This window comes from Macadamia integrifolia, chromosome 9 (genome assembly GCF_013358625.1).
Source record: "Macadamia integrifolia cultivar HAES 741 chromosome 9, SCU_Mint_v3, whole genome shotgun sequence".
Lineage (NCBI taxonomy): Eukaryota > Viridiplantae > Streptophyta > Magnoliopsida > Proteales > Proteaceae > Macadamia > Macadamia integrifolia.
Window position 1 is genome coordinate 36,351,873 of NC_056565.1, and position 12,560 is coordinate 36,364,432.

Below are 12,560 nucleotides of genomic sequence, written 5' to 3' on the forward strand. Positions count from 1 at the left end.
AATTGAAATTGTTTTGTTTGCATCAATCTGACATATTGCAAGAATCAGAAATCCATTTGGTGGTTCAATTTCTGAGAATATATTCTCTATATTTCTTTGGGAGAGGGTGGTGCTGCTGGTGGCGGAGGCAGAGGCAGAGGGGTGGGGCTATGGTGGTGGTGGTGGCGGCGGCGGCGGCGAAATAGAGCGATTTTGCTTTCATTTCTTTCTAAACATGTCAAATGACATATATATACTCTGTTATTAATACATGCTCATTAAAGTGGGGCACACAAAAGACTTGAAATTGATTTCAATTTCAATATTCAAACAGGTCCTCAGCTATTACAGTATTTCAGATGATATTGATTTTAATTTCTCATAAATAAGGTTAAAAAATCATACCAAACCATAATGTCAATTTATGACCCTATGAAATTGAAATCGAAATCATACCAAAAAAACCCTTAAAGAGGAAAGGATATGAAAAGGGTTTCAATTTATTGAGAATGGGTGGTAAAAGCCAGGGGGGGCTATGGATAGAGGGCCTCAATAACCATGATAAGGAGAGGTTATCTTCTACCTCTTGACAAAGGAAGAGGCAGAAGACAGGTATCAGTTCTCTTGGGAGAACCCCCTCATTTTAAGGTATTATAGTCCGAAAATCTGGATGTAGGAACCATACCCCCAGGCCTATCGAATGCCCAAGTGATCAGTTGGAAGAAATCAGCGGAAGAGGAACTGAAGAGATCTGAAATCAGGCGTGGTGGTAGGGTACGAACCAGTTCAGAATCTTGCTATGGAACTCACAGCAGGGGACTTATATGGATGTAAGATTATGGGGTTTAAGTCGTCTAGGGTATGGGCCCTCAGACCCACAATATCAAAGAGAAAGAAGAGGAGGTGAGGCCGTGAGGGAAATTTGAACCAATCTATGGGGCTGCTAGTAGTGCAGGACAGAATAACCAGAATGCTTAGGAAAGAATAGTCACTAGAAGAGGGGAGGGAGATCGCACAAGCACCGCCACACAGGCACTCACAGCTATTCAATTCATTCTCAAATTCATCCAATGATAAAAACGAAATTGAAAGTTTCCTAATTGTAGTCTAATGCTGAAATAAAAGTAAAATCTTACTACAACAACAACACAACACAACTTAGCCTTATCCCAACTGAATGGAGTCGGCTACATGGATCAAAGGGCTAAATATATATATATATATATATATATATAAATTTTGGACATCCCACTCACGAATCGGCCACCCGGATCACAGCCCTCCAAGTAGCTCTGTTCGATACCATACTTGGGTGAAGACTTAACTTTTGCATATCTCTTCTTACTAACTCATCTATGGTCGTTTTTGGCCTACCCCTAGCCCTTTTATCTCCATCCATCTGCATCCGGTCACTCCTCCGTCCAGGGCATCCAAAGGCCTCCTTTGAACATGCTCAAACTATCGTAACCGACATTCTCTGAGCTTATCTTGAAATTGTGCAATTCCTAAATTGGTTCTAATCCGGTCATATTTTATTCTATCCCTTAGGGTTTTGCCGCACATCCATCTCAACATCCTCATCTCCACCACATTCAACTTATCTACGTTACGGTTCTCGACTGCCCAACATTCAGCAACATACATCATAGCCGGTCTTATGACAGTCCTGTAGAATTTTTCCTTAAGCTTTAGAGGAATCCGTCGATCACATAACACTCCAGATGCTCGTCTCCATTTCATCCATCCTACTTTAATTCTGTGGGAAACATCATCATCAATCTCACCTTCCCTGTTTAAGGTAGAGCCCAGATATCTGAAGCAGTCACTTTGCGGGATCTCTCTCCCCTAAATTTTCACTCCCTCGCCATCAATCCTCAATCAACTAAAGTTACACATCATATATTCCGTCTTCGTTCTACTTATCTTAAGACCTCTCGATTCCAAAGTGTATCTCCATAGTTCCAACTTATTGTTAATTTCTGCCACCGTTTTACCGACCAGAACAATATCATCTACAAAAAGCATACACCACGGGATCTCTCCTTGAATATCCCTGATTAAATCATCCATAATTAGAGTAAATAGGTAGGGGCTCAATGCGGATCCTTGATGTAACCCGATAGTAATTGAGAACTGAGCTCCCTGGCCTCTCACTGATCTCACACTAGTCACCACATCACCATACATGTCTTTAATTATATCCACGTGTTTACTTGACACCCAATTCTTCTCTAGAACCTGCCAGATTAAATCTCTAGGGACCCTGTCATAGGCTTTTTCTAAGTCACCACATCACCATACATGTCTTACTCTTATCTCCTAATTAACCCAATCTAAACATATAATGGAATCAAACTGTTAGACTAAAAAAGAAATGGAACTCTGCCTAAGTAAAAGATTACAAGATAAATTCAAATAAGTAAATAAATAAATTACTAATATCCTACTAGACCCAACTCCCAATTCTGTCCCGGTTCTCAGTCAGAACTCTCAAACAGGTTCGGCCCAGTCCAAAGAGCTGTTCCTGCATCACATCAGTTTAACCTTGAGATTCCTTTTTTTTTTTTTTTACCCCACAATTTTCCTACCACAATGGTAGAGATGGAATTCAATAACTGTTTTAACACTTCAAATTTCTTAAATTTTAGAAATAATCATGTAATGGAATTATTTAAGACACTTGGGCAACTACTATGCTCCTTTCTGTTCTCATGTGAGCCAGCCAAGTTTACTAGAAACATTTTTCTTTTTTCAGGAGCAGGATGGAAAAGCACACATATGGACAAGAAACACAACATTAAATGTTCACTCCCATTGGGAAAATATATATATATATATATATAAATCTAGGGAATTCTGACAGATTCTACACCATCCTGGAAATCGTACCAAACCAGCAAAAGGAGGTCCAATATACTCGATGCTTTCTCAAGTACAATATAAGCTCACCCTATCAGTTGATAGGGGAGCTTTCATAATGAATCATACTTAACAGTAACAGCTAAATGCTTAAAATTTTGTTGTTCTAAAGGGAATCTAACAAAGCCATTTTCATATGCCATTGGTTAAACCAGAAGCTTCATAAGAAAGGACCCAAGAATAGAAAAAGCGTCCCAGTGCACGAGGTTCCCACTACTGCAGGGTCTGGGAGGGACAAAAGTATGCAGCCTTACCCCCTGCTTCACAGGAGAGGCTGTTTCCAAGTTTCAAACCTGCAACCAACAGATTGCAATAGCCAAGTCTCACCGACAAGAAAGACCCAGGACTCAAATATTTAAACAAAATATGATACCTGTTCACTTTGAACCATGGAATCAAGCTGACATCTCTGTTCAAATGCAACACCCTGTTACCATATAGGATTCAGGCAATCTAACCATGACAATAGAAAAGAAGAATCCAGAATGATAGAACCATACTTTTCCAGAGAGAACACCAGCTTCTGTTGAATGCAATGAGTTCTTGTAAAATAGATGCTTAGCTTTCTTCTTCTTTTTAGGTTTCGTTAATATATCTGTATAATCAGAAGGTAACTGCTTGCCGAATTCTCCTGTTGACTCGACCTCCATTTCTTTCCTGAACTGGGATCCACCATGTAGAGTGCTTTGGTCATCCTGAAAAGAACTAGTGTCTCCACTTGAAACATCTGTTTTGTTAGTAATCTGTACACTCCCAGTAGCTGCAGCACTAAAAGGACACAAAACACGCTGTCTGGATGCAGTACGCATACGCTTCGTTGGAATTGAACCGACAGCGAGACTGTTAGGTCTTTTCCCCATTAATGAGGATGGCTGTGTGGCTAGTTTATTTTCCATACAGTGCCCATACGGATCAGCTCTGACTTCATATGATCTTGGAGGATATGATTTCAGTAACGTTTTCTGCTTCTTCTGAACGAACTTTGATGGTTTTCTACCTTGAAAGTTTCCAGGAGAATAATATGTTCCAGTTCCTCCTTCATCCTCTTCATATGCATTCTCTCTGGATCCAAACTCTGAATCCAAAATAAAGTTCGTCAAGTGCATGACAATGTTAAACTAAAAAAGAAGCAATCAAAACTTCTCCCAACAAATACCTGATAAAGCATCATACATAGATGTCTCAACTTCCTCTTGTTGCATATTGTTGCAAGTTTTCTGAAATTTTCAAAAGAAATAGTATATGGTAAGCTAGTAAACAGTTATATGCAAGAATAAAAAATAAAAAATAAATAAAAAAAAGCTTTAAGCATTATATTTCTGGCAGCAAAATATTTTTGCAAAAGGGCTGTGACCATTTGATATCTCTTCTATAAAGTAATTTGAAGGAGGGGTATTTTCTGGATTTCAAAAGCACCTTTGGAACTTCTTTTTTTTTTTGTCACTTATTTGATCCTCCGGACTTTTTTTTATTTTTTTCTTTTGTTACTTATTGGATTCTCCTGACTTTTTTTAAGCCTATGCATTATGCAATGTCAAAGCAGTTTCAAAGCAAAAATTGTTTGCTTCTCAAAGAGTAGCTGCATAAAATTTTTCATTTTCATATTGATAATTGGAGGGAAGATGTTCTCTTAGAGAAGTAGTAGTTCTTTCTCTGATGATATCGTATTCTTCTAAAGGTCCGACGGAGAACCGCCACATATATGCCCATATACTGTACTGAAGCCATCATCTAGATCCTTACACAGCATACACGGAATGTTTTTTTTTTTTTTGGGGGGGGTGGGGATGGTTTAAAGTATCTCCGACACGATACCCTCCGATATGTATCTTAAATTTAGCCGAGCGATACGACACACACCGATACAATACATGGAATTTTTAAAATCCTTTCGTATCGATATGTATCCTACGATACACATCGATATGCACCAATACACTATCGATACGTACTGATACTCTATGGAAAACATAAAATTGAGGTGAAATGTACGTTTCGGTATGTATCAGTAAGTATCAGTGAGTATTTGTATGTATCGATCGGTATGTATCGATGAGTATCAATACGTATCGGTGAGTATCGGTATGTATCGAACTATCGATCAGTACGTATCGGTGAGTATCGGTATGTACTGATACAGTGCGCTACCGTCATATAATGGCGATGGATATTTTTCAGAAAACACAATTTTTTGAGGGATTTTTGTTCCAAAGTTGCTGCCAGCTATATTTCTCTCTAACTAAAGTGAAAATCAAGGTTGGGAACAAGGATTTTACATTTATGAGACAACTACAAACCTTGAATTCTTAGTGCGATACCCTCAACTTAGTATTTATGCATAATACATGTTATCAATAGATTTTTTTTAATAATTTTTTTATGCAAAAGTGTTTAAAAAGGTGTTTCATATCCATTTATGTTCGTATCTTTAACGTATCTTAGCGTATCTCCGACACGATACGATATCCTCCTATACGTATCTTAATTTTGGTCGACCGATACGGCGACCGATACCGATACTTTAATCCTTGGGGGAGGGGAGGGAATAGAAGGGAAAAAAAAGTGGGGACCTAAATAAACTTAATTTTCAACAGTAGGAACCCATGTCCTAAATAAAGCTAATTTTCAATAGAAAGAGCCTACCCATATCCCCCAATGACCCCTTTGAAAATTATACTTGAAGTGATAGCTTCAACTTGACAGAAATTTTAAAATCAATGAAATAAATGAAAAGGTATAAACATTGATTTCTATGTTTTCAAGGATTGATCTATCACTTGCATGTTATAGTTGTCAAGGCATCAGCGAGGCGATGCCTAGGTGTCCAGGCACCTTGGTCGCCTTGCATCCAGGCCCCCTCCAACACCTTGGGTTGCCTAGACTCCATGACAACTATAGCATGTATGTAGATAACATAGTGACAAGCACACAACTACCTCATGCTGAGCCCAATGAGATTCTATAGACTTTCTGTACTCTTCCATTGCACCAGGGAGAACAGTATAGAAAAGGCTTTCCTGCCAAGAAAAAAATCAGCGCATAATGGTCATATGAAGCTGTAATTGAATACACATATAGAAGGGGGAAAATGCAGAATAAAAGTTATTTTCTGAATGTGTAACATTTACAGATATTTAAATAAAGAACATCAAAAAACTAAAATAGTTTTCTAAAATAAGTGAGAAAAATGAATTATTTCATTATTTCTTTTTTTCTTCTTTTTCTTTTTTTTTTTTGGGGGGGGGTGGGGGGGGGCTTGGGGGGGGGGGGAGGGGTGGGGTGGGAGAGAAAAATCTCATAATGAGATAACATCGGCTTCAGTAAAAAAAATGGAAAAGATAAAGAAAAAGTGCAAGTACTAGGCCCATACTCTAGAAGAACGTTCCTCCCTTTCCAGAATGCCCAAATCAGATATCCTGTCAGTAGTTACTGGTGCTTCAGCTTGGAAAGCAAGATCATGGAAACTATTACATTTCAGGAATCTCACTGCATATCCCTGAATTGCAAGTCTGGGACTCTGGCCAGGGTTTTGTTCTTCCGTATGTTTGCTTGTTTCCTGATAAAACACCGCCACGCATTGGGTGTTGATGTAAGACAAACAGATCCATATTCTGAATAGTTAATCATTCAATCCAACAAACAGAAGGTGAATATTAAATTCATTGAACGAGCATTTGCATTATAACAGGACAGATCCAAAAAAAAAAAAATCTCAGAATATTATAAGATACTTGTACAGATATTCTTGGAGGAAAACTCAGAGTGGAACCACAATACAACTTTAACTGCCCAATTTTTCTACATCTCGCCTTTATCGAGTCAATCCTTCTTCCTGTCAGAGAAATATGAACCACTTGTTTCTTCATTGCTCCACTTTAGAAAATCATGAGGTCAAGCCTCCATTTTAGCTTTAGCCGATGTTTCTGAGATGTAAGATCTTCACATGGATGAGAACCACCACAACTTCTAAAGAGTAGATGGAAGGAGATTCTGGATTGTCCATTTCCTTTCTTTAGAAAAGTGTTTCAAAGGAAGTGCTGGATTTTTCAAGACAAGTCAAAGGAGTTATCCCCAGGAACTTGGGTGATTCCATCTGATTAAAGGAGATTCCTGACACTCTGTTGACAGACTTGTTCGGCATTAAAGGTACCATGAAGACTCAGAGAGCAACTGTCAGAAAGGAAGCTAATCACTTGTAAACTTAGACGCACACCCAGAGATAAAACAGTATGTGGCTTAAAGTGTTTTCTGGACTGTGGCATTAAATATTATAGGAACGCAAAGGCCCTATTTTTACTGGAAATCCAGCCATTCATATCTCTCAAACCCTTCTCAATGGTCCACCTAAAGCGGAAGGCAACACCTCCCATGCTTCAATTTAGCCATCCACAAGGGTTCAGCATCATTGAATTAGCCAATAGCCTAATATAACTGCCTTTGTTAAGAGTTGATTAATTAATACTAATACTTGATACAACCAGACTCTCAAATGTGCCAAACTGCTTGTTTGTTAAGATAACAAGCAGTCTCAACTGCAAGGTCAGATATTGTGGATCAGTAATTGTAAAGCAAGTTTAGTTTTTGATATAGAAGATCTCAGACAAATCAATCCTTCTCCCAGTCATAAAAAATAAAAATAAAAATAAAAACAAAAACAAAAACAAAAACAAAAACAAAAAACAAAAAACAAAACAAAAACAAAAAACAAAACAAAAAATAAGAGCACTACTTAAAGGTAGCAACTGCAGTTCAGTTTGAGCACTGAAGGGGAATTAAGTCATTCTCATTCATGGGGTGGACAGAAGTGTGGAATTCAGGATCTTTGATATACTCTCTCATATGATACGTAGGGCAAGGATGATGTGTGCTCACTGGAATATCTCAAACCAGTGGCAACCCAGATCAGGCACCTTTCCAGCACAATTTTCTGGTCAAATAATCAGCTTTTAGGAGTACATTATACATTGCACTTCATTTAGGAAAGTGAAGCAGCAGTAGGATTAGTTGTGGAAATTTCCTGTTTTCTGTATTTGATGACTATTGTGCTGCTTCTGGGTACAATTTTCACCCTGTACTTTACTCTTACTGTGTGATGCAATCTATCATTTTTTTCTTTTCCTTGTCTTGAAATTAAAACCTATATAATTCATAAAAAAAGAATACCATACATTAGATAAAATTAATTATAAAATGAAGCCATAAAAAGTTCACTCACAAAGCCATATCCACAAATAGAAAAGTATAATGGAAGGACCAATATGACATCCCATTAAGATCATCTGAAATATAGAAACAAGGAAAATCACAATATAGCACCAGCAGCACCAAAAGGATTTTGGCAAAAGCAAACCAATACCATATTATGTTCTCCAACACAATCTTCGATGGCTTTACCCGCATTAACCTTTTTTGATCCAACTAAAGCTTCCTTCCACTCTTTAAGCACAACGGTTGGATCATTACTGCTTAGAAATGTCTTAGCTGAATGCCAGAACTGCATGACAGACTTCGCCACGATGTGAGCTAATTTTCTTTGCTTCTGACATAGATTCTGTTCATTAAACATTAACCGACCAGTAAAAGCAGCCATACGACACATTTGGGCAGCTGCAGCGATCTTCCAAAGACGCTCCTATTCACAGAATTAAGGGAAAGAAAGCAAGAATTTAGTTCTCCCAAATCAAGCTACTCAGAAAAATAACAAATCTAACAGTCTAAATTAATGCCAAAAATAAGAAGGGAAAAAAATAAAAACTTTGATGAATATCATCTTTGTTATTTCAAGGAGGGAGAAAAAGATCTACATGCCATAAAGTATGCCAACAACTGGGCAGGTCCATCTCTTTCCAAATTTTTTTTGAAAGCATACCTGCATGAAGTCATTTGCCAACCATGCCATTTCCTCGAGGACAAAGTCCCAGTGAGACTTGCATCTGTACCCAGAGGGCAAATTTCCCACAGACAGCTCGGCAATCCTCTTACGCTTGGCCTGTAACCAGAATGAGTCAAACTGTTGACTACCAGACGAAATTTTATTATATTAACAAAATAAATAAATAGAAGTCCCAAATCAGGAAGAAAGGTCCACCACTGAAAACTAGAATACAGAAGCATCAGAAATTACTTCTATTGTATGTGCCTCTTTCAGAATAAAATCTTCATGTTCCTTGCTCAACACTTTTAGCTGGTTCCCTGTACAAGTTTGAGGCTCAGAGGCAGATAAAAGGCCCCTGCCGCAGAAGTTGGGATCCAGAAGCTCACAATTGGAGGAAACTGGAGTGCTTGAAGGCCCACCTTGAGGAGAGAAACCAGCCTTTTTCAAATTGGAATTATCACCCAATGAATTATCAAGCTTATTCTCTGTTTTTGAACCAACATTGTCACTGGGTTCCATCCCCTCAATGTTGGTGAGAGGTCTCCCCTCATTTTGCAAGCCAGTTCTACTATCATATATTTCTTCCTCAAATTTGACATCAGAAACATTGTTGCTGAGGTTTTTCTCAACAAAATCATGAACACAATTACTTGCACCAAAAGCATCAACAGCTTTGGTCTCACTATTTTGTTTGACCAAATCGGCATTGGCAGTAGCAAGACTCTCTCCAAAGATTAATTTCTGCTCTTTAGAATTTCCATTAGCATGGACTTTATTCAGACAAGGATCACTGGAAGTATTGCCATCTAAGCTATGGGTAATCTGAGTGCTAGAGGATTCTGAGTCTAACCCCTTTGTACTCAAGCCTATAGCTCCATTTTGATCTTGGTTTTGCAAGTCTTTCTCATCTCTAATTGGAGTGCCGAACCCATTGAGCTCACCTACGCTTGGATGATTCTCTGTCTTTGCAATAGCTGTAGAAGACTTGCAAGCAAGACCAGCTGAAACTCCCTTTTCACCCAAATCAGGAGAAACACAAGCAGCAGATTCAGGAATTTTACCATCATCCATTGGCAGTTGCTGATTACCATTGCCATCATGCAAGTCTCTAGAAGCTGTAACTTCAGGGCCTGCCGGCAAACTAACTTCTGCCAGGTCAGTAGCTGTCTTAATAGCCTGCCCGGCATCCAATTCCATATCAGCCTGATTATCAGAAGCCACGGTCTTAGAAACCAAACTACCGTTTGGACCTGTTGATTTTGAGTTGGCAATGGAACGCACAGTATGGTCCTTTTGGTCCTTTGCTTCGGTTATTGACCCCTTTGCATCCCTTGAACCATGGGGAGCAGAGGGTAAACTTGAAGATCCATTACCATCGGCAGGCGGAACTATATCAGTTGAGCAAGCCCAAGCACTGTCACGGCTTGATCTGGACCTATTCCTTCGAGCATATGCTTGACTTTTCACAAGGCGGAACATCACCGAGTCTTCAGACTCCTTTGCATTATGGTTCCCATCTAACTGAGAGGATTGTTCTGATGGAGCAATGTTATTTCTTCTGCCAGTATGTTTAGAATTTCTCTTTCCCTCAAGTGGATAATTTTCACCATCAAAAAGCAAGAGATTATCACCACTATTTGGCTCCCGACTTGGAGGAACCCCAGGCTTGCCACTACTGTCAACAGAATCTCCATGAGGTGAGGCAGCCAATGCACAGCTACCCTTCGCTTCACTGTGACATCACAATAATCCAACCCATAAACCAAAAACCTACGTGTTTACTAACAAGTGATCTGATAACCTACTTTAACACAAGGACTATACCTGGTCACAAATTGCTCAGCAGGCTGATCAGTCAAAGAAGTAGATTGAACACTGAGTGAGGTTGCAGGCCTGGATTTAAAATCCAAGGGATTACCGCCCTGAAAGAAAGAGAGATTTAAACCACAATAAAGAGCTAATATAAAATTCAAAAAGTACAATTTAAGAAAGCATAATAGGGTCCACAAAATCATACTTTCTCCAGAAATTCTAGCTCCCTTCTCCGCTCCTCACGAACATCATACTCCTGCCTGTAATCAACATATTATAGTTTTTTGGCTTTACATTAAGAGAACACCAGAAAAAAAAACATTAAAGAAATGTAGGCAAGGACTTAAGTATCTGTATTTGGGATTAGTCGGTCTCAGTCGATTCTGGTCCAGATCAGGCCAGAACAATGGCAGACAATATGCCTAATTCAATACTGGTACATAGAACTTTGAACATAACAGTTACCTCAACTCTGCCTGAGCCTTCTCAATTGCTGCTCGGTGTGGAGAGAATTTACTATCAATACCAACTCCACCATCAATGACCCCTCCCATGGAGTCAACCTCGGCATTTACTAAGAGAGCAGATCCAGGGCTATGTCCATGCATTCCTTTTATGCCAACTCTTTAATCTCTACAGAAATGTTTCCAACCACTTGGATTCAAAAACTCCCTCAAAAGCCTAAATTTATAAATAAAAACCGGAAGACAAGAATTAGCACGAAGGTGGATTCAACAAGAATTCACTGTGATCAGATACAAGCCTTTCAATTTCATAATCTAGGTCACTCACTGACTGAATTAAGAAAATATATTGCAAAGTAGATCTGTAAATGAGAGAAACAAAGAGCTAGAACATATGCATAATATATAGGGAAATAATATGCTCCATAACTCCATTGGATGAGGGAGTGCAAGATTTTCCATACTCCAAAGGCACTGAGCAAAAAGATTGGGACCAACACAAGCGCTGAGTAAGGTATCACCTAAGTGCATGGTTTTAAGTATCGGTGCGTATCGTGCCGTATCGGCCGATACGTATCCGTATCGGTAGGCATCGGCACGATACATACCGATACGCTACGGGGAATTTTGGGCCCCCTTTTACGTATCGCTGTATCGTGAGTATCGTATCGTATCGTACCGTATCGGTACCGATACGTACGATACTGTACGATACGAACTTTTGAAAATCTGGAAATTCCCGAGAGTATCGGTACGTATCGGTACCGTATCGGTATGTATCGACCGTATCGTGAAGTATCGAGCCGTATCGTACTGTATCGGTACCGTATCGGTACGTATCGACTGAAAATATGAAAATTCCCGTGAATGTGCCTTTTATTGTTTGAACAAACACTTCAAACTCTCACCAATAGTTTTTTATATTTCTCTTCTTTCTTCCCCTTTGATTCACACACCTTTCTGGAGACTCAAATGGTAGATTGAAAGAAACATTGTCGAAGTGAATGGTTCAAAGAAGGAAAAAAACATAGTCCAAGAAGAACCTTGAACTTGAAAGTTGAAAAATTTGAATAGTAAGTTCTTGAATCTTTACTCACTTTTTTCAACTTTAACCTTAGATTTTCAAGTTTTTTTACAAATCTAAGGTTCATCATAGGGGTGTCAACCGGTGGGGTCGGTTCGGTTTCGATCGGGCTTAATCGGGTTTAAAGACTTTCAAAGGCTACACCATGTCCGCCCATTTAACTAATCGGGCTTAGTTATTGAGGGCATGGTACACTTTATATTCGGTCGGTCGGCCTCGGGCTATAATCGGGCCACCTTAATCGGGCTTTAGTCGGGCCTTAATTGGGCTACGGACATGTTTAATGTTTAAACGGACCCTCTTTAAAATGTGCTCTTATATTCCGGCCCACTCATGCAAACCCAAAAAAATGACAATAAATTAATAAATGATACCAAATATAACCATTATTTAAAATATGAACATGTTTTTACTTTTTAGTTTTTAA

General features: G+C 38.9%; 1 protein-coding gene across 10 annotated transcripts in view; it reads right to left on the reverse strand.

Annotated features, from left to right (window-relative positions):
- The window catches only part of LOC122088163 (chromatin modification-related protein EAF1 B-like), a 31,876-nt gene that overhangs the window by 15,637 nt on the left and 3,679 nt on the right, over positions 1-12,560 (reverse strand). For 5 of the 10 annotated variants that reach the window (XM_042657334.1, XM_042657337.1, XM_042657327.1 and 2 more), the window contains 11 exons: positions 11,051-11,266; positions 10,791-10,845; positions 10,598-10,695; positions 9,023-10,505; positions 8,768-8,887; positions 8,255-8,530; positions 6,269-6,454; positions 5,832-5,915; positions 4,055-4,115; positions 3,399-3,973; positions 3,272-3,325 (listed from right to left, as the gene is read on the reverse strand). In XM_042657334.1, coding sequence (XP_042513268.1) covers positions 3,272-3,325; positions 3,399-3,973; positions 4,055-4,115; positions 5,832-5,915; positions 6,269-6,454; positions 8,255-8,530; positions 8,768-8,887; positions 9,023-10,505; positions 10,598-10,695; positions 10,791-10,845; positions 11,051-11,193 — 3,135 coding nt within the window. In that variant the 5' untranslated portion in view covers positions 11,194-11,266. The remainder of the gene's footprint in view (positions 1-3,271; positions 3,326-3,398; positions 3,974-4,054; positions 4,116-5,831; positions 5,916-6,268; positions 6,455-8,254; positions 8,531-8,767; positions 8,888-9,022; positions 10,506-10,597; positions 10,696-10,790; positions 10,846-11,050; positions 11,267-12,560) is intronic. The other 5 variants (XM_042657328.1, XM_042657330.1, XM_042657332.1 and 2 more) reach the window with 3 other exon arrangements.